At 44.5% G+C, this 22,563-nt stretch overlaps 1 protein-coding gene across 17 annotated transcripts in view; it reads right to left on the bottom strand.

Moving 5' to 3' along the window:
- The window catches only part of PKP4 (plakophilin 4), a 961,933-nt gene that overhangs the window by 11,813 nt on the left and 927,557 nt on the right, over positions 1 to 22,563 (bottom strand). For all 17 annotated transcript variants that reach the window (XM_049712690.1, XM_049712689.1, XM_049712685.1 and 14 more), the window contains 5 exons: positions 11,640 to 11,823; positions 7,126 to 7,243; positions 5,427 to 5,618; positions 5,049 to 5,222; positions 1,614 to 1,764 (listed from right to left, as the gene is read on the bottom strand). In XM_049712690.1, coding sequence (XP_049568647.1) covers positions 1,614 to 1,764; positions 5,049 to 5,222; positions 5,427 to 5,618; positions 7,126 to 7,243; positions 11,640 to 11,823 — 819 coding nt within the window. The remainder of the gene's footprint in view (positions 1 to 1,613; positions 1,765 to 5,048; positions 5,223 to 5,426; positions 5,619 to 7,125; positions 7,244 to 11,639; positions 11,824 to 22,563) is intronic.

Below are 22,563 nucleotides of genomic sequence, written 5' to 3'. Positions count from 1 at the left end.
ACGCGTGAAAGTTTAAAAGGGGGTGAGGACATTCACAGAAAACACAGGGATGCACCGAGAGAAGGCGACGCCCCTGAATATACATTCGTTCTTCCCCAAGGTCTTAGCACTCATGGAGCTGGCTGTGCACCCTCTGCTCTCCCATCTCTCTCCTCCCATTTGTGGAATTACAGGACACAAGGTGTGTGTGGCCAACACTGTTTTTTAGCATTAAGAACTCCCAAACTATACGGGCTTCTTATAAGAAATTCAAATAATATAGATGTAACAAATAACTTAAAAAATATCTTTTTAGGGACCTAAAGGATTTCTCTCAAGGAAATGTGGGATCTTGGAGCTATAACACATCTATTGGAATCAGGCATGAGCTGGCTATGAACAGGGCATGGAAGAGCCTCCTTTCCTCTCCGGGGGGTACAATTTGGCCCAAAGAGACAGTGTTTTAAGAGCAGGTTAATCCAGGCAATAATTTAAAATAGCACGTCTACCAGGCACTGTGTGAGGGGCCGTGGTGACTCCTCGTAGACACTCTCTGAGGTAAACATTGTTGTCCTTGTTCCTTTTCTCTCTCCACCTTTGTCTTGCTCTATCATGGCAGGTGTATTTTAATATGAGTTCAATATATATCCACTAATCCACATAAGATCTTGTCAAATTTTCCCTCCTTCTCCCCGACCTGTCATCGGCTGTAGGACTGGCGTGGAGCTGGGGGGTTTACAAGGGGCATTTTCACAGCAAGCCCACGGTGACGAGTGCAGGCATGGGCAGCTCCCTTTCAGAGATGGGAACCAAGGGAGAGTTTTCAGTTCAGATGAAGGAATGAAGCCCACATGGGCTCCATACAGGACACTCCAGGTTATACCGCCAGTGAGCAGCACATCCAGGGTTTAACCTGAGGTCCACTGGAGGGTCTCTGATCTTTTCTTTTCCCCACACTCTGCTTGGGATGTGGCCATGCTCTGGAGGTAAGCAAGCTAAGCTGCCGTGGGTGCACAACTTTGAAGAGGCACTCATTCTCAAGTTCATGCAAGCGCCAACCCGACGTCTGGATGGACCCAAGGGTGAATGCCTCCTAAAATTGTGCACCCTGTGTGCCTCGCTTGCCTTATCCTCATCCCGACCCTGCCCTGGGGTCAGGCCTCGGAACAGTGCCTCTGTTTTAAGGCGAGCACTTACACAGATGTGAGAGGGAAAAGCTATAAAACATTCATGTGATTTCTTTTTCTTAATTTAGAACACGGTAGTGTTGGAGAATTAGCAGATACGTCTCAAAAATCAGAAAAGGGAGAATTAAACCTTTTTGGTTGTTCAAGAAATGACTCTCTGGGAAAACAGATACACCAAATCTACCAAGCAGTTTTATAATGTATGACTGAAATTGCTAGCTCTTCTGAAAATTTACCTTCCTGATCCAGTGTTTAATGAATGAGGCTGCCTCTTGCTGAAAAGGAATGGTCAGAAAGGAGACACACGGGCACCAAACATGCCAAGACACCGGGGACTAGGACTGAGTTGCTAATCATTTTAAATGTCACATTTTTATAAATCAAAAGAAGAGTTTTATAAACGCTGTTGTTTCTCTCTTTATAGCTCACCTGGTCACCAGAACATACCTATGAGCTCCTTGTTGCGGACATCTAGGGCCATATTCCTCAAGGCAGTCGCCACAGAAGAAACAACTCTATCATTATCCATCCTCAGAAGTTCTACAAGGATGGGGAGCCCTTTTTCTTTGCGGACAGCTGCTCGGATGTACGCTGCAAACTAGGAAATAAAACAAGGTAATAAGTAATATAAAACAGAGTTCAACTCTCAGATGTTACTGTTGCCTAAAAAAAGATGTTTCCAAAAGATAAACTAATAGATTAAATGTTTTCTTTCCAACGGGAGATTACATCTGTGATGCCAGTCAGGAGAAAACCAGTTTGGGAGAAAGATAAGCTAGGATGACTGATTTAAAAAGAAATCCCAAAGCCTGAAAAGCTCAAGCCACCATCTGGCAGATATTTTTGGGTAGAAAAGAGAAGGCAGTGATTATTTTCTACTTCAGCTACATAAACATGATTAAGGACGGATGGCGTGTCTTCTCTGCAGTTGGCCCCAGGCCAGGTCCAGAGGCTATAAATAGGATGGCAGAGAGGGTAACTGGTCAGTGCACATTAAAGGAGAACCTGTTTCCATCAAGTCATTTCTCCCCTGTATTCTCTGCAACAATATTTACAGTTTAGTAACCTTTCAGGGAAATTGCTTGGAAAAAAATCCCTTGCCTCAGAAGAAGAGGAATTCTCCAGGAACACTGAGCATTGTAATTAATACACACTGGTGAAAAAGTAAGTATATTTGTGTGCAAAATGCTTTACCATTCAAGATTAGTTAGCTGCTGCTGCTATTTTTTTTTAATCCACAGTCAAGAACTTCTTTTGTGATTAAGAGGCAAGTGTGTAAGGTGAGTCAGTTTGGGCACCGTAGGAATTGGGAACGAACACTAAATCATCGAGAAAACAAATAAACAAAAAAAGTAACATTTGAAAATGGGTCTTTAATCTTGTTTTGAGTTTTCACTGACATTTTTCCCAATGCAAATTGTCTTTCAAAATTTAGGATAATTGAAAAATGTTGCTCATAAAACATCTAATACTTTCCTGCTGTGGTCAAGACACGAGGACACAGATCTTCCAGCCATTTGTATTATTTTGAACATGAAAATATGTGACTGACTACTCAGTCTCCTTAATACCAACAGAATAGATTATTCTAATAACACAAATAAAAGGAAAAGATGCATTTCAAAGATCCTATTAGCTTCCTTCGGATGAAGTCAATACTCCTATTTTCCAAATCAAATGATATCTGCAAGAGAAATAGAATACATGACTTGCTATCAGGTAAAGGACTTGGGCAGCTTTGGCAACTTCTCTCTCTGAAATCTGCAAGGACAGAACCAACACCTATCTCGCTTGGAGACCAACTGGCTCAGCCCAGCCCTGGGCGCCTCCCTTCCAGAGCACTACAGCCATCACCACTCCCAGATAGCTTCTGACTTATCACATCTGTGGCCATGTTTATCTTGTTTTCTTAATGAGGGCCAATATTTTGATTTACTGTTTTAGACACTTTTGAAATCACTTCCATATAATGTTTATATTTTAAACGACCTTGCCATTTAACGTTTATTCACTAAAGATCCCAGAAAATAAAATTCTACAACTCAAATCGTATCTATTTTAATTATTGTCTTTTTTCTTATTATCATCAAATGAGTCTCAGGTCATAAGAAGCTGGAGGTGAACACTGAGTCACCAACATAAATATTTTTGATACTTATGTGCTAGGCCCTCTCCTGGGTCCTCCAAATTTATCTCATTTAATCCTTAAAACCGCCAAATGAGGTAGGTATTATTTCCATTTTACAGATGATGAAACTGAGGACAGAGAGATCTGAGGCCCCCAGCTAGTAAGGGGGGTGGGGGAGGATCCAAGGCCAAGGGGTCTGGCTCCAGAGCCAGCACTTAAGATGCTAAGCTATTAGCACTTTTAATTTTTTTTTTTTTTTTTGCGGTACGCGGGCCTCTCACTGTTGTGGCCTCTCCCATTGCGGAGCACAGGCTCTGGACGTACAGGCTCAGCAGCCATGGCTCACGGGCCCAGCTGCTCTATGGCATGTGGGATCTTCCCGGACCGGGGCACGAACCCGTGACCCCTGCATCGGCAGGTGGACTCTCAACCACTGCGCCACCAGGGAAGCCCAGCACTTTTAATTTTTTAAAAATTTATTTATTTATTCACTTTTATTGACCTATAGTTGATTTCCAGTGCTGTGCCAGCCTCTGCTGTACAGCAAAGTGACTCAGTCACACACATATCAAGAACAATAACAAAATAGCCATGGTGTCTTAGCGCTAGGCTGTAATTATCTGTATATATTCATTAGAGCATCTGGCCGCATGAAATAAACCTTACCTAGGCCTAGCAATGCTTTTCACTCTCACAGAAAAAATGATGGCCAATTTTCATTTGGGGAGGGGGTGATGGAGGAAGTAGTCAAAAACAAGCATTATAGTAATTCTACTAAAATATACTTGTTAGGAAATTTCTAGAGGTTGAACTGTTTCAAACAAGGATTGTCTGGGAAGTTGTTAGATGACATTTAAAAAGTTTTGAGAACTTGCTTATAGTGGTAACAGTAGAAATCACCTTCAGTTTTCCTAAAGAAGTCACACACGTATTAGTGGAGGTGGAAACTTTGCCATGTGTATGTTCTATAAGTGTCTGAGACAGGAATGGCGGCCCAGCCTCAGCTCTAATTCAGGCCCTCGGCATCTCTCACCAGACTCCCCTACAGAATCCCAGCCTCAACTTTCCTCTACTTCAAATTCGCCTTCTGCGCTGCTGCAGACGGGATCCAACAGTGTCCACATCAGCCTGTGTCGTTGGTCTGCTTAAACCCTTTCAGCGGCCCCTCTGGTCCGAAGGTTGGGTCCCAGCTCCTGAAGCTTGGCCGTCAGGCCTGGTCATGAGGCCCAGCTCCACGGGGGCACTCCTCATCCCGCCCTCCACGTCCCGGCAAGCGGCTTGTAGCCTCCACCCACGGCATCCTCACTGTGACGCCTTTCCCCTGTTGTCCCTTTATCTGGTTGGTTCCCTGTACACCCCGACCTCGACGCTGCTGGCTTAATTCTACTCATTCTTAAAGGTTCCATTTGGGCAGCACTACCCTTCCAGGAACCCTTCCCTACGTTCTGGCTCCCCTCTTTCCTTGCCTCTCCCTCACCTGCCAGGCTGGGTTAGATGTCCTCTTCCAAGACCCCGCCGCACACATATCCCATGGGGTCTACACTGTACTGGCTCCATCTGTCTGTTTTTCTCGCCAGCCTTCAGCTTCTCATGGGGAAGGGCTACGTCATATTCATCCTTGGATCCCCAGAGCCGACTGCTGTCTCCCTACTTTTCTCCTCCCCCGCTTTACCAAACTCTAAACAACCGTGTCCCTTTCCATGATCATTGCTGATCTGACTGCAAGAAGTGTGCACACGTAGAAGGCATCCTACCTTCCAGTTTCCGGCAGAGAGGTTCTGGAGAGATCCAGCAGAGCCTTCCAAGGTGGCTGGGTTGGAACTTTCTGCTAGAAGATTCAGATATGGTTTTACCACTGACGGATGCCACAGCATCTCAACCCCTTTGGGGGACTTCGACAGTCCTGGGATAGGACCGACTCCATCCCACTGAAAGACAAAGAGCACGCATTAGTGGAAGCAAATATGTGAACACAGTGTCCAACACCTGAAAACGTTCCTTTCTGCTAGACTCAGCTAGAGCTAAGCAGAAAAACTGCATCATGAGAAAAAAATATTTTCTTGCCAAATATGTGATTTCTCACTCCCAGAGGAAACGAAACTTTAGAGTTTCATGTCAAGTAAAATGCTAACTTGATCCTCTTGTGGTGTTCTCTTTTTCTTCTTCTTCTTCTTCCCCCAGCAGCTTGGCTCCAAGTCTTTGCTGGGAGACTCTTTTCCGAGTAGGTCATCCAATTCGTTCAGCCCCAGCGGCCGGGCCTGGGGCACCTCCAGCTCCAGCCGATACGACAGGTTCCTCAGTGTGCACACGCAGTTCTCCACGGTCTGAAACCCAACACAGTGTAGGATTAAAACCACTGTGGCACATTAGTGCAAAGTGTTTCTGTACTGAGCACCAGTGATAGTAAAGAAATGTAGAACGTGAAAGAACTGCTTTTCCCTTTATGGGAACTGCAACAGTCTAAGGTCAGAACGGTGATTCCAGACTGTTGGCGGGACACCCAATGACAGAGTGCAGAGCCATCCGCAATGCAGCTGACGATCTGACTGCCTGATGAGGGAACTGTGCAAGGCTCTGGAGAAGAAAATGCCCAGGGTTCTGCTTCAGGGCTGCCGCAGTGGCAGAGATGCGCCCAAGTTACCCGAGCCCCCCCCTTCTCACCACTGGGAATCCTCATCGTGACAGCGGGTGTGACCAGCCTCCACCCTGGGCACAGCCCCTCCCCGCAAGTGCCATCTTTGTCGTCTCCTTCCATCTCCCCCCCCCCCGTGGAAAGTTCCACGATCTGATCTCTTTCTCTGCTGACGTTTTGCCTTCTGTACATGGTCTTTTGTTCCTCAAAGTCTGTATCACGCCTCTAATTGGGAGGCTAACTCACTTCAACCAAGTGTGTCTAAAACCAAGTTCAGTTTTGCCTAGCGAGCTCCCCTTCTAACTTGCTTATTCCTCTCAATTTCATCTGCAGATCTTTTGGTTCAGTTGGAGCTCAAATAAAAACCTGGCTGTCACTTTGAATTTCTCCTCTAGCTCCCCCCCAATCCTACCACTCAGTCTTCTTTTTCCTCTTAGACCCCTGTTTACGACCCCAGGCCTGTTTGTGGCCCCTCTTCGTCCAGCCCATCCTGAACAAGTGCCCGGCCTGCCTTGGGACCCCTGACACTTTTAGTCCCTCCTTCCTGTTTCTCCCCACCTTCCCCGGCCCCTGATGCTGGGGCAGACCCTGGAAGGCATCACAGCTGAAAAATGATGAGCAGAATTCCTTGTGAGAGGGCCGGGATGGAGGAAATAGGAGGGGAGGATAAGGGGGACATGCTGGTAACAGAGGGAGTGGGTGAAAGACTGCAACCGCATGTAGAAAGGGGCATCCAGAGTTGGTACCGAGGCAAGAAGGGAAGAGAGGTTGGGGGGATTCCAGTGCCTGGACCAGGAACTTTTATTCAGTAGATACTTAGATCCAGATGGATCTGACTGTAGCAGCAGGGGATACGGAACTGGACGAAAGAGCAGTGGGGCCATCACCTTGATGATGAGCCCAGGAGAAACCACAGAGAAGGTCTGGACCCTGGTCGATCCTTTGCCACATGGAGTCACTCAGTTTTCATGGTTCTAAGGCTATTTTCTTAAGTTCTCATGTCCCTGTTAACTTGTAATTTTTAGAGACAGTCTCCCTTTATTTATTTACTTTGAGACAGTCTCCCTTTAATCTGGAGCATGGCCTAACAAGGAGGAGATGGTCAAGAATTCCAGAAAGAGTCAATGGCACGTGGACGGTGGCGGCCGGCAGCTGCTGTCCTCTGCCACCGCGGCGTTCACGGCCAGGCGGGCACTGACCTTGCTGTCGTAGTCAGATGTGTTCACACACGTATGGATCACGTACAGCAGAGAGTCCACCAGCCCCTCACAGGATCGCATCTGCCTTCGCGCTTCCTCCCCCGCGGAGCTGAGATTCCTAAACAGGCAGAGGCACGGGGGAGCTCGTTAGCTGCGGAGCCTTACCTTAATGATCTGAGAACGGGTGACACAGCAGCACGTAGATCCGGTCTGAAGAGGCATTTGGAGCCTGCATTTTCATCTTGAGGGAGCTCACAGTAATAGCCAGCCCCCCATTAGCCACACAAATAGAAGGGAGCAGGGGCACTTGAACTCTGTATCTCTCTTGTGACGGGCCACCTTCTAACCTCCTAAAATAATTATTGTGGGGCTTATCTTCAGTTTCCTCATACATAAGAAAGGGGGAATAATAGTAACTACCTCGTAAGGTTGCTGTAAGGAAGAGATGAGCTGCTACATAGGAAGCAATTAGGAAGTGCCCACCATGTAAAAGGATGTTTGCTAGCCATGCACGGTTGCTGTTTTCAGACATCCTTTACCTCCCTTGTTAGGTCATAAGGTCTTTGCAGTTCCTGCACCTATTAAAATGTTTTGCATGTAGTAGGTGGTCATAAATGCTTCTTGAATGAACAGAGGAAACATATTTCTTGTATAAACATTTCAAGTTAAATAGGAACACTTGCTCATGCCACAATTTTTCTCTTTTTAATTATTAAAAAACCTGAAAATTGTTTTAGGTCTCATCCATATGGAAATTCGTGCTATCAATTCAACTTCGTGGATTGATACCAAATTATAAGGCTCTATTTTATGTGCCATTAACAAGGGTTCTAGGCTAACTCTGAGATTTTGTAAAACTTAGACTAGGTAAGGGGGATCGGGAATGACTTTTCTTTTCACCTTTGTTTTTCTGAGGCCAGAGATACTATCACGCATGATCCCTCTACTGTTCTTTTTGTTTGTTTGTTACTAAAAAATATTTAATAGCCAAAGTAACAAAGGCACTGATTCATCATATGAAGGTGTCAACGAAGCAGAAGAGATGTTAGACTTTAACAATCAGTTTGAAGTACAAAGTCTGAATCAGCTGAATATCAACCATGGGAATAAACAAAATAATAAGCTGCATATCTGTCCCATACAAAGAGAAAACACTTACTATCTTCAACTCCATGTTAAATATTATCAAACCTATATCAATACTGACTGGCTACCAGAACATAAAAGAATCTTCAATCAATATTACACAAAATATATTCCCTAACTAAAATTAAATAAAATTAGAAATCATATAAATTCATCTGCCCCACTTATTTGAGATATTAGAATACATACTTTTCTTTAATTCATGATTCTATTAGTTATATATTGCTGTGTAACAAATTACCCCAATATTTAACAGCTCAAAAAAAAATTCTTGTTGTATTATGGTTTCTCTGGGTCCAGCATTCAGGTGCTTCTTTAGCTGGGTGCCTCTGGGTTGGAGTCTCCCATAAGGCTACAATCAAGCTATTATCTGGGGTTATAGTTATCTGAAGGCTCAACTTCGGAAGGATCTACTTCCAAGTTCACACGAGTGGTCGTTCCCAGTCCTCGGGGAATCCACTTTCAAGTCCATTCACGTGACTACGGCAATCCGCAGCTTCTCACTGTTTGCCAGACGTCAGTTCCTGCCATGGGGGTTTCTACCTGGGGAAGCTCACACCATGGCAGCTAGCTTTCGCTCAGAATGAGGCAACAAGAGAAAGAGTGAGCAAGACATAGGCCAGTCTCTTTGTAACATAATCTCAGAAGTGGCATCTAGAACTTCAGAACTACTATTTATTTGAAGGATTTCACTCAACGAAAGGGGAATACACATGGGCATAACACTAGCAGGCAAGAGTTTTTGCGTCCATCTTAGAAGCTTCCTGCTACAATGGTTTAAGAGAAAATAAAAGTAGAAAATATAAATTATTTATGACTGAATGACAACAGAGCGTTCCATAGCTGAAGTCCCTCTACGGTTCTTATCCAGGGTTACCTCCCAGTAGCTCTCAACAGCTGACCTCTTCTGTTCCTCTAACAGGGATCCGGTACCCCTCTGCTTTTCCTCTCATCTTGCTGTTTTCCCTTCTCAGCCTCTTCTGCCTGTGGTTCCCTCTGGAGTGCCCAGGGCTACTGTGGTCGCTTCCTATCTTTATCTTGGTGCTCTCCTGGGTGGCCTCCTTCTGCTCCTTGGATTTAATACAACCTATGGACCCATGACTCCCCAGTTTTTATCTTTAGCCCAACCCCTCTCTAGAACTCCAGACTCGTTTATCCAGACATTACATTTATCCACATGGATAGCTAATCAGACATCTCAAAGTGGACCAGACAAAACCCTCAGCTGCTGTCTCTCCACCCTTCCTCCGCCCCTCTGCTCGACCTCATCAACAGCACTTCTGTGCTCCCAGCTGATCCAGCCAGAGATCTAGGCGCTGTCCTTACTTCCTCCCTTTTCCTCGCCCCTCATATTCAGTCCATGAGCAAACCTTGTCAGCCTCTCCCTCCACAACGTACTCCCTTCTGCCGACCTCTCTCTGGTGCCTGGCCTTTGTCACCCTCATCATCTGCCTTCCTGCCCCCACTGTCGCCCCCATCACAGCCAGAAACCATCCCTACTCTTGTGAATAGACCCTCTGATGGTTCCCCATGACACTTGGCACGTGGTGCACTCCTTGCTCTGATCTAAAAAATCCGACGTAACTGGTTTCACGCTGCACCTTGCCCATTAAGCTCCAGCCTCAAGCCCCTTCCTGCCCCAGAGCCTGTATACTCCCTGTTCCCTTTGTCTCGAGTGCGTCCTCCTCCCCTCCCCCACCCCACCCTCACAGGAGCAGCTCCTGTGGTATTTCCGACTAGGCTTAAACTTCACCTCCTATGAGAGACCGCCTGACCATCAAAGTGACCACCTACTAACTCTTACATCACCCTATTTTTTAAATGGCATCTGTTGTTATTTTCTTGTTTATTTATTTACCTGTCTTCATCAATAGAACTTGGTTCTATCCGAGCCGCAACCTACTCTGTTTTGTCCATCAATGAATTTACACAGAAGGCATTCACCAACTGTTAATAGCCTTCAACCACTGGGGGAGCCTGAGCATGCGTCCCGTCCCTGGGCCTCCCCTGAAGCCTGGCAGGCTAGCTGAGGGCTCACGGCCTCCCCTGAGCCAGGTACAGGGAGATGAGATGCTGCCCCACAGATCAGCAGCAGAGGCCATGTGAGCCGTTCGGTGATGCAGGAATCTGAGTCAGGGAACTGGCCTGCCTTCTAGGAGCCTGATTCTTGTCGCCCCCTCCCCTGACCCAGTTACCCATCACAATAGCGGAAGGCTTCAGAGCAGAAGCCCAGGCCCCTCCCTCGAGCTCTGGTGTAGAGATGCTCAGACATCTTAGCCTAAACAGTAAATAGCGCTCACTGTGTGTGAGACACTACACTAAGTATTTTATACAAGCTGAGTCTTCACGACTCTGAGATGTTATTATTACCCCTATTGTAAAGATGAGGAAACTGAGGCTCAGAATGGGACAGGAAGTCAGTCTGTCTGAAGCCAGAGCCCACTCTTGTTGTCACCAGGCCACTCTGCCCCAAGGTTTCTGTTTCAAGTTCCCAGTAAGCCTGGGAAACTGGGTGGAAATTGAGCTGATGAGAGTTAATGGCAAATAATGAGCAGCACCGTGTACAGTTAAAGGAGGCTTTATGGATTTTAAATGCTAAAGATAATAACTGAAAAGAGTATTTGGGCTCATTTTCATTTATTTATAAAACTCTAAACCCAATGGTTGCTTAAACCATACCTTTTTGCACCGTTTTAAAAGCAAAAAAGTTTTAACCATTACATTTAAAAAGACTGAAGTCTAATTAACAGACATTATATTAGCTTCAGGTGTACAAAACAATAATTTGACATTTGTATACATTGTGAAATGATCACCACAATAAGTCTAGTTACCGTCTGTCACCACACAAAGTTACCAAGTGTTTTTTTCTTGTGATGAGAACTTTTAAGATTTACTTTCTTAGCCTCTTTCAACTTTACAGCACAATATTAGTGACTACAGTCACCTTGCTGAACATTACATCCCCGTGACTGAGTTACTTTATAACTTGAAGTTTGCACTTCCACATTTTCAATTTAAACAAACACTAGGCTGCCAACACATTAGCAATCAGAATGTGACAACCAGAAAAATGCTGCTTGAGTGGAAAACACTGGAATTTTGACAGTAATTTCAGACTGAAAGGGCTGTTTTGACTGATCTATAGAAGAGTCGTTTATAAGATAATGTCTCTCAGGCCACTGCTCTGTGCTCACAATGTTCTCCTCATAGGATAACAAAGCCCAGTGGTCTAAATTAAAAAAAGAACTTGGAAACTTAGAGAGATATTAATAGAAATGAAATATTAAATCATCCTGAAGTCAACTTAGCTATGACACATATTATTTAATCACAGACTTAATCGTAAAGAAGAAACAAAAATTTACCTCAGGCAACCTGTCGTATTACGCAGAACAAGTGAAGTCTGAAATTTAATTTTATGATCGTCATCAAAAGAAGAGTTATTCCATCCAGAATGTGGAACGATCACAGTGTTTGTCAGGGTTGAGAGAGCATCGCGGATGATTGCCATCTTTACGGCATCACATGAGGATAAATTCCAAAGAACTCCTAAAGAATGAGATTTTAAATATCAGATCAATTAGAAATCCTGCAGTTTTGGTAATGAAATAAACATATTAGCTTTAATTGATGGGAATTCAGTCTGTCCCAAACCTAATCTATGGCCTGAATTTACAACCAGGCTGGGGATGGGCCTCTAATAAATGTTGACTGAACATATGTAAGCTTCTGGCAGTATATTACCAAGTCGTCCTTATCTTAAGTTTCGGAGCCTATGTATCTATCAGGCAAGATGACTATGGTTTTGCAAAGCAAATTAGAGTTACTCTGTGAGGGGGAGGGGCACAATCCAATCAAGGGTCATAAATATGATGCATCTGTGACGGCTGTAAAAATGTGGTTCATTGTATCATCCCTTACATTCAGTGTTGTGTGTGACAAACCATTTTTAACATTTAGTACTTGAAAAGAACTTCTCTTTCTCAAAAGAAGGACGCTTTCTCTTCATCACACTTCCTTTTCTTACTTTTGCTACCAGGAAGCTCATGCTTAAATATTACGCTTGAAGTAACTTGCACAAAGGGTGGTTACATTTGTCTTATCTCCCATATTTAGATAAGGTTTAAACATTTCTATTTCCACGTTAAGAGTTTTATCAGCATGTGCAAGTTACTACCATTCCTTTTTGGATACAGGCGAGACTAACAATAAATTAAAAGCTCCCAATATTGTAATTCGTATCAATATTGCTAGGACACCAGACCTTAAATGTAGCTTATTAGAGTGTTATTTGAATTATAAGCATATTAGAGGGTCCTCGTTTCTGTGTCAACCATAAGAGGGTTAAATTATTGTTATAAAGCACATACTTCCTAATAGTTACTCTTTTAGAAATTAGAGCAAATTCAGGATTATACCTACTCTAATGTCATTTTCACATTGATGCATTTTCCTAAGTAAGAGGGGATGGGGTGGAGGAGAGACGGTACAGCTCGATCTTCAGAGCCCTACACTCCTGATGTATCCCTGGCAAGTTGCATCAGTCAGTATAGTGATTTTAGAACTATCAACACACAAAAACGCTCGAGGCCTGTGGAGGGGAAGGAGTTGGCAAAGCCTGCCTGTGTCCATGGAAGCACGCGAGGCCTGTGAACATGACTGATCTAGAGTGCTGGGCCAGAGACAAGGCTGAAAACTGCTGCTCTGGCTCTGGTGACCACGGAGCCAGCCTGTGAACTGCCTGAGCAGCAGCCTTCTCGGGGCCTAAAATCGCAGGGCCCCTTACGAAGGAGGGAGGCGGGAGGAGGGGTTCAAGCAAAGGGCTAGAATTGAAGACAGTAAAACAATACTTGTGAACCGAGAGGACCGTCCATTCCCCACACACCTGCCCTGACCCACTCACACCATGGAGGGATGGTCGATGACAGAGGCAGATGCTTGGGCCCTGTCCTGGGAAACGCCCTGGGTCCTGACTCCTCTCTCACTTGGCTTTGATGTCTGGGCCTTGCTGACTGGGTTTCCCTTGCTCCCCCAAGACTTTCATCCTTTCTCTGCTCCTACCCTTTGGGGTGGGACAGCCCACCATAAGCACAGCTTTTCAGGACCTCAGCCTCAGTGGTGACCCATCTAGTGAGGCTCGGACTCGAGGGGGATTTGGACAGTTCAGCATCGGGAAAAGGAAGGACCCTGCTTTGCCTCTGAAGGCTTGTTTTGTCCACCACGACAGACCTTCGTTTCCATAACTATCCTGTGGCTGATGGTCCTGGTGAGAGGGCGGCGCACACTGCAGGTGCTTATGAAGTGAACTGAAACTCCACAAGCTGAGCTACTTCTCTGTGGATTCTGATAAAACTGGCTGCATGTATGTGAGTGGGTTTAAACCGGGCTCCCTGGACTCTGGGGGTTCTGCTGGGCTCTTAAGGGCAGCCATGGGGGAGGTGGGTGAGAACTGGGGGCAGGGCTCCAGATCCCATCCCAGTTCACTGGGAACAGCTCCATCCTTATCTGTTCTCAATACTGGGCTTCACTGTATGTTTCTGTTTGAAAAAAGGGTTTTGTGTCTAAAAGGCATTTGAAAAGCACTGTATTAGGGGAAAAGTATCTGAGGACGGATGACCACAGAAGAGACGGGAGAGAAGACAGAAGGAGAGTGGGTTGAGGCACAGAAGCATGGATGATAGCAGCCGCCACGAACAGGGCTTTAACATTTTCTGCCAGCGAGGCCAACCTCACCCCACCCAGCGCTCTGAAGGGGCCTGCCTGGGGCCTGAGTCAGCCAGAGGGGCAGCGTGTGGCCCAGAGGCCAGTGGTGGGGAAGGGTCATTTCCTAACCTCTCCTGATGACAGTTTTATAACATGCGATTCTGAAGGCCACTGGAACAGTTTTTCTCTCTGTGAAAGCATTTCAAAGTCCTCACTCCACGAAATTCTACACATGGGGGAGAGTTGCATTTTCCAATAAGCTACGTTCTACTTCACAGAATAAATGCATTCCAGTAACGTTAATTTAAGGCAAGGTTTATGCAAAGTAAAGTCTATCATACTGTAGGTTATAGGGATAAAATTAGATACATCTCTACGGAAAATTAAACAGTGCTGAGTCACACGCTTCAGGTGAAAACACGACTAAGAAGAGGGGTGGTTCTTACTTAGCACGTTGGATCTTGGAGCTGATGCCTAGAAGTTCTCCGACTGCTGGCAGAAAAACTTGTTTTTCATGGTTCCTGCCTCCACTCCTGGCTACTTCTAAGATCTACTCTGGCAAGAGGAGAGTTCCCAGGTTTGTGGATTCGCCTGACTTTCTGTGCTGGAACAAGGATTTTGTCTGGCTCTTTCTTTTCCTTGTCAGGCATTTAGAATGACCAGTGGAGTTATATGTCATTCTACAGTTTACTATTAGCCATTACATCTACAGGGGATTGGAGAGCAGAAACATTCGTAAATCAACATACACAATAGTAACCTGGCCATTTACTATGGTTTTACTCTGTGCCAGACACTGTGTGCTTTACACATAATACCTTAAAGAGTCAAGATGCACAAAATGAATTCACTTCCCATTTAATTATTTGGTAGGCTTGAAATTCTACATGTTGGCTTTTTTTTTTTTTAACATCTTTATTGGGGTATAATTGCTTTACAATGGTGTGTTAGTTTCTGCTTTATAACAAAGTGAATCACTTTTACAGGATGATGAGCATTTCTTCTTCTAAATTTAATATTAAATTTCATTAGGCAAGTATAATGAGTAAGAAACACTCTATTATCCATTCTTTTATATGTCTGGTTACACATATGCAGGGGACATAATAGGTGCTCAGAAATATATGTTGATGGATCCAATTTAATAGCCTGTATTTGCTTTGAGATTTCCCTTTTATTTTTTGCCTGTCAGATTTAGCACCTAAGTATGTATTCCCTCCCTTTCACACCTTTTCTTAAAACTGAGCGTCCTGAGAGTGTCCCTGAAGGTCTGTAAGTACATGGAGGGGGTCAGAACAGTGGGCTGGATCTTTAAGGGAATTTGCCAGCACAGTTTTGCCTGCTTTTCACACGAAGGCCAAAACGGATGGTTGCTGAAACTACCACCCTAGCTATGGGGCTAGGAGAATTACGTTGCTGCTCCATCTCCCAGAACCAGAAGTTAAGTTACACCGAAATGCCTGAATCCCCATCCCTCAGACTGCAGAAAGAAAGGACCAGTGTTGCCCAATTATAAAATGTTATATTATTTAAAAATACGTAATCCTTCAGTAGACTTGTAGGCCAGCTGACTAGGTTATCTTTCGGTCACCTCAGATGACTCTTAAAATCAGTCTGCTATAGAAATTAAAGCTACCTCTCCTGCAACTTCAAAAAATGTTCAAAATTATTCTTGATCAGAAGAAATGAAAGATTCTATTTTTGCTAAGTCGGTGGCATCCGCACAAAGGCAGCTTTCTGATCCCGCATTAAGAGTTACATTATCCCTCTAATCCTGTACTTTGCTATGTAACACAAAAAACTACATTTGGTAAGGATTTAACTCGCCATTTTGAACATCAAAGCAAGTTCCAAGACATTGGTTTTTCCTCCCCACTTTCTTTTTCAAAAATAGAGGTTATGGAAAGCCAAAACAACCAGTTCTGATCAACCAACATTGGATGAAGAAGGTTCACTTAAACTTAAAAGCCTTAGCTACGGAATGATTACTTTGGCTTTTCTACTCAAAGTAAAAAGCACCATTCTTAAGACCAACTAATAATACCTGTGTGCACTTGCCTCACTAAAGCAGTAATAAAACAATGTTCTTTCCACTTACTCTGTCTAGGGCTTCATTTAATGGGTCAGGGAGAATGTTCCTAGAACAGTAAGTAATGAATGGAAAATACACCAGCTCCCATATGTAGCGAGACTGATGAGAAATACAGAACTATTAGCATTCTCCATCAACATGAAAACCTCCAGCTCCGACGTCCTAGTGCAAAATTATTTTCAAAAATATTTAGCAGCACACTCCACTGTCTCTTGGTTCCTTAAAAGAAAGTTAAAAATAAACTATAATTCAGTTTAGGAAACTTGAGGTTTTTATTTAAAGCAATTAGCTATTTGTTGTGAGAACTAAGAATATATATAAACAAACTCATTTTGAAATTATTAGGGAATTTCCTGCATACTACTGTAGAAAACGCTGCTTATTCTCTACCACAAGAAAAAGTACACATAATTATGAGTAACCAGAAACCACAATGAGAAACTGCCGTAAGAGATGAAAGTTCATTTTCCCCACAAAGAATGAATAAAGTAATTAAAATACCATTCACATAAATCCTAGGCCACAGAATTTTGAAAGAGTGCACGTTTAAAACTAGCATTATAGCTATTCTTACAGCCAAATGATAATTTCATAGTTAAATTAGAAACTGATTTTACTTGATTAACTAAAATAATAGCACCATTTGAAAAATGCATTTCTCAAAGGACATTAGAAAACCAACCAAACAACATTTTGAAAATGCTATTTCTCTGGTAGCATAAATACATAACAGCCTATGCAACTGTTTTTCTTTCTTTTTCTGATATGAAAGAAATCTAAACCCATTAATTTTTATATAGTATTCAATTTTTGCTGCTTCCTAATTATCAAAAAAATACCCAAACAAACAACCCCTTCTCCCAAAACTGCACAACACAAGGGTTCATGGGCAATGCAAAAAAGAAAAATAAAACAGCCAAAAAAGTGCTAGTGCAACTTCAAATATCACCACTGGACATGCCCCTGCATTTTCTTTCATGAGTTGGCCTCATGCTCAGTGTCTGTTCCTGACATTCTTGTTTCAGACATGCTCTTTCATGAGATGTCCACGAGGCACCCAAGCCATAGGGGTGCGAAGAGCATTAAATCAGAGAAGAGACAACGAGATCTTGGCCGCATCATTCCCTGCACAGAGCAAGCATCATGACAAGTCACTATCATGCTTCAGCTCTCTGGGGGTCAGAACTGCCTGGTATATATGTTCATCCCCTCCCGGCTATTCTGCATCCAATGGGCTGCTTGGAACAGGCTGGTGTCGTGTATACCCACCCTGCAAGCATTCTTGCAGGGGTGGAAATATTAGACTAAAAGTGAAAATATAAAACATCAAGGCTGCAGATTGCATATAAGCGTCCAAGCATGTGTGCTTCTCGTAAACCCATAGTCTGTGGATAACAAGGCAGGAATATGGGCCTTTGTACCCAGGGCCCCTGTCTGCTCCTAGCACATGCCTCCATTGTGATTCCCGAGATGGTCTCTGGCTGAAACACCCAGGATCTAGCAAAAACACATCTCCGTTTCTTCTCTCTGGAGCTGCCCCGAAGCTCTTCCCTAACCCCAGTAGGGTTTTTATAAACCTCTGCAACTTTCAGTTGGGCAGAGTAATGACAAGATGCTATGGCTACTATATCTTGTCACAACACGGTCACCTGCATCCCTGCCCCCTTCCGGCATTAAAGCTCTGTACCTCATGCCTTTTAGACACATGTTACTTATACCCAAGCACAGCCTAGACATGCACTGTCCAATACAACAGCCACTGGCTGCATGTGGCTATCGAGCGCGTGCAATGTGGCTGGTCCAAACTGCGATGTGTTGTAAGTGTAAAATACACGCTGGATTATGAAGACCTGGTATGAAAAAAATGAACGTAAAACACCTCATTGTTTTTATACTGATTACAAGTTGAAGTGATATTTTGGAACTACTGGGTTAAACAAACTACACTATTAAAATAAACACATTTTTCTTTTTCCTTTTTAATGTGGCTACTAGGAAGTTCAGAATGACATGTGCCCTGCGTTTACACTTCTACTGGAAAGTGCTGGTAGGGATGTTTTCATGCCAGGCTCTAAGGGGTACAAGTAGGTGAGCCCTCTGCTCCCAGGAGGCCTTGCCACAAATAGTTGCAGCACCAGGCAGCTCTGACAAAGCACCCACCAGTAGGAAGAGCAGTAAGGCCAGCTCCACAGAAACGCCAAGTGGCAGGTACTGTGTTTCTCACCGGGCAGCTGGTACCGGGTGAGGAGATTTGCCGGGGCTCACAGAGCTGGAAGGAAACAAGTGGATCTGACTCTGGAGCCCACACTCACTCCTGACCCCATGCTGCCTCTCCCTGGATGTTTTTCTTAGCAGGCAAACCTCTGCCTTGGTGTGGAACTGGAGACCACTGCGTTCGAGCTGGCATGTGAAGGGCAGAGGCCAGGGAGAAGCAGGCTGGGGGGTTCCCTCCTAGCTGGGAGGGGCAGGAGTGGGGAAACCTTGAGGCTAGGGTTGGCCCAGAAGGTGAGGGGAGGATAGGGGCTGCAGATTTGGACCGGCAGCTGGGGAAGGATGGACTGCAGGGACAGGCATTACCCCAGGAGGGGACAGTGAAGCTGATGGACCAGGAGGGGCAAAGCCTGTGTCCCAGGACAGTAGGTCAGGGAGCATGTGATGAGGGCCTGAAGGAGTGCAGAGGGGATGGGAAAGCAAAGAGGAAGGGAGAGTGTGTGCTTGTGATGAGAATCTGGAGCCCGACGCAAGCTGAGGGTGACGTCAAAGATGAGCCAACAGTTCACCTCCTGTGTGAGAATATGGTACAGGTAAGAGAAATGAGGAAATCAAGGGGGTAGCGGGAAAAAGGTAGTGTGAGAAGTGTCTGCCATTTTGTGGCTTCAGGTAAATGACTCAAACTTTCCATCAGGACTGGAATGCTGTGAATAAATTACGAAACTGAAACAGAACTGAAATAATGGGAAAGCAATTATTGTGAGAGTGGGACAAAAGGACTGTCTTCAGTTATAGAAATGCCTTTCTCTGGATAAATTCCCAAGAAAACAAGTCACGGTGGTGGATAATCATTTCCAGGGTTCCCAAGATGAGACCATCTCAGGAGAGGTTCCTGAAAACGTGTGCAGTGAGCCGCAGAGCACCTGAACGTGCAGTCCTGGAGCTGGCTTACAGGCCCGGCTCCAGGCTTTCTTCTTCCTGTACCCCTGCTGCCAGGCTAGGCTTTGCTACACTCCTTGCTGGTTGGCACAGCTGGCATCTTAGGTGGTGGGCAGTGCAGCTGCCCCGAGAGCTGGGGTCCTGCAGGGAGGCCTGGCCTGGCCCGCCTGGTGGGCTTGCCTTGTGTCCCTCGTTGCTCCCTGAGATTTCCGGCCCAGCTGAGGCATCCTCCATGCCAGGCATGGGAAGGCAAAGTCAGGCCCAGCTGTGGTCATGGTGGCCAGGACCTCGGGTTCCCACCGCAGTGAGTGAGGGCTCAGGTGATCTGAGAGAAGGAAGATGCCCAGGAGGGGGCTGTGTGGAACCGAAGACTCGAGCTGGCCGCAGACGCTGCACATGGTAGGGCCCCAGCCTACATATTCAATCTGAAGGGGACTGTTCCCGCTGCTTAAATTTGTCCCCAGCCGAAGGACCTGAATGATAGATCTTTATATTTTTAGTCTTTAAAGAACATAAGCCTTTGTTTCTGTGATTTTTCAGGTACAAAGGTGGATCACAGCATCTTTGAGAAGATCTATCGATTTCTAAAGCTCCATTTACAGAGCCACTTTGCATTTCACCGTATTTTCTTACCTAGGTAATTTCCCAACTTCAGGGTAGGTTGAGAGGATTAGTGACTTCATGGAGGCATACAGTCCTATGTGCCCTGGAAAGGCATTTCCTCTGAAAATCAATCCATTTAAAATTCAGAACTGCTGACTAAGCACTGCCCGTAAGGCACGTAAAGGATGATTCTTTCTGTTAGCGGGGAGTTTGTAAAAGCGAACGGGTCACGTGAAGGGAAAGCCCCCTGGGAGAACTGCTCTGATGCAGAGGTGGCAGTGGGAGCAGTGACCCAGCCACCCTGGGTGCTCTTCAGGCCGTTTCATGCTCTGACAGAGAATTTATTTACACTACCACAGAGATTTTCCCTGGGACAAAGTCCCACAGTTGCAGGTTCCACAGCTGACTTTTATGTGTTCCAGGAATGTGCTTATTCATTTGTAACGGCACTAAGGCTTCCACTTTGTCATCTGGTCCGAGCAGAAGAAGCTTAGAGACGAACGTGCCTCCAGTCCTAAGCCACGGGAGATAAGACAGACTCAGAAACTGCAAAGTACCCGAGGGACCCGGCTGGGGTCTCTTGGGCACCTCTTTTTGAGAATTTCGTCATGTGCTCTCATCCTTCTCACACCGACGTGCTGTCTAGTTTACTGAGGGAGTGTCATTACGGGGCCTGTCTTGTGCTGAGAGACCCCACCCTGACCACTGGCTGACCACTTGAATTCTACAGGAACCTCTGAGTCTCCCCGCTTGACTGCCGCATCTTACTCGGCATTCGGAAGCCCGCACACAAAATAGAATGTCATAGTCCACTTCCAAGGGCAAATCTTCTCATACTCAGACTGTGAATCCGGAAATACTCACAAGACTAAAATCACAGTTCACGTGTTTTCTAAGCAACCTGAAGCTTTAGGATTATACCTGATCATTAGTTTGATGTGGCTGTGCGAGTGACCAAGTTCAAAAATATTTATATACCTGGGTGAAATTCAGAGACTAACTGAGATATTATGGGATTTTTTTTTTTTTCCCTTTTCCCTTTTTGGTGGTAATTTGAGAGAATAAGGGAAATGACATGTGAAAATGGGCATTTCCACCCTCCCCCAGAGTTTGGGGATGGGCCAGGGTGGGCAGAGGCAGGGAAGGAAGAGCTCCAGCCTGCATGTCAGAAACCCAACCTCTGGACTCAATCTCTTTGTATCCCAGTTTCTCATCTTGTACTACAGGGGGCAGAATAGAAGATTTCTTTAGGGCCCTTTCCAGCTCAAAGTTCTGTGACTCTGAATTAAGAGTTGTTGCATTTATTAAACTATTTTTGTTTTGTTACCAATGAAACTTTTGTCATTTTATTTCTCATTACTAATTTTTACGGTTTGAAATGTTTAGTAAATAGGAGAGTGCACGTTCCTCTTGCTATTATTTTATAAAGAGGGCCAAGTGGTAAGGATCCTACTGACTTGGGCTCGGAATTGGGAGGTGATGTTGCTGGGTTTCTGAAAATTACCCATGAGACTCCTGACAGCTCTTAGGGGCCCACAAAAAGCAGGACAGAAAGTAAGAGGCCAACTCCTCTCTGCACCAGGGAATAAACGACTGTTTTGAAGGCACCTTAGTTAGGCCAAGGGGACATGTTTAGTAATCATTTCATTCTGTAATGGCACATAATCATCCAAAAGGCTGAATGCATGTCCATTAGGTTCTGGTTCTTTATAGGATGTCCTGCTCTTTGCTAAACTTGAGCCTGGCCCATGTACCCTTCCTTGGCACCCAACTATCATTTTCTTATTAATTTACTGTCTAATTAGAAATAAGGAGCTAATGATCAGGAAGGGAATACGCCTAATTTCACGTTCTTCACAGCGTCTGGAATCTACTGCTGGCATCCAAACATTTTAAAATAAACAGTGTGGTGGAAATATTTTACTTAGCCATATGGAGGAATAATAATCTCTTGCTAAATTGGAAGGAATGTGAATATAGCAGTCATTTAAACAAAGTCCATTATTATTCAAAGGCTACTTTTTGGTACTTAACACCAGTGTTAGTGGGGTAAGAGAAGCATGATAATTTTGGGACATCTGGTGCATCAAAAGGTAGGCCTGCAGATTCTATGCAATATCTTCAATTTATATAGTTTAAAAAAACGATGCTTTCAGGATGCTCAATAACTTGAAACTCATATATCCTAGCTTAGAAACATATTTAATTATCTTGAACAAATGAGTTCAACATATCTCTTCTAGTGACAAGATGTTCCCACTTTCCACCCATAGTTTGTGGCCTAGCAGACATTCATTTTATAACCCAACTGGGGAATAACGATACTTCATCCAGCTTTCAGGTTTAAGCACAATAAAGGTAAAAAGTACCTTTGTAATAAAAACCTCAGCCTAAGCACCTACACATATCAGCAATTACTGAAAGAAAAGCTCATTAGGTTCCAACCTGGAACATGTTCAACACAGTGAAGAAAACACAAGAATCACGTCACATACTAGAGAACTATTTTAATTAACAATGACAGCCACACTATCCTGGGAAAATACACTGGGCCAAAAGTATTTTTCCTTCCTACCTCTGCAAATTAAGATGTGGCCAAAAATGCAGGCCCTGGGCAGTTATTACATTTAAAGCAAAGGCAAGACATCTTTTAAAAAGAATAGCTAAAATTTCTGCATTGAAGTGCGTTAAAAATGCCAGACTGAAACAAAGGGAAGTGCAAGAAAAGGCTTTGAATTAAT

The sequence above is a fragment of the Orcinus orca genome, chromosome 7, assembly GCF_937001465.1.
Source record: "Orcinus orca chromosome 7, mOrcOrc1.1, whole genome shotgun sequence".
In the NCBI taxonomy this organism is placed as follows: domain Eukaryota; kingdom Metazoa; phylum Chordata; class Mammalia; order Artiodactyla; family Delphinidae; genus Orcinus; species Orcinus orca.
The sequence above is the reverse complement of the archived record's forward strand: the minus strand, read 5'-3'. Positions and strand labels throughout refer to the sequence as shown.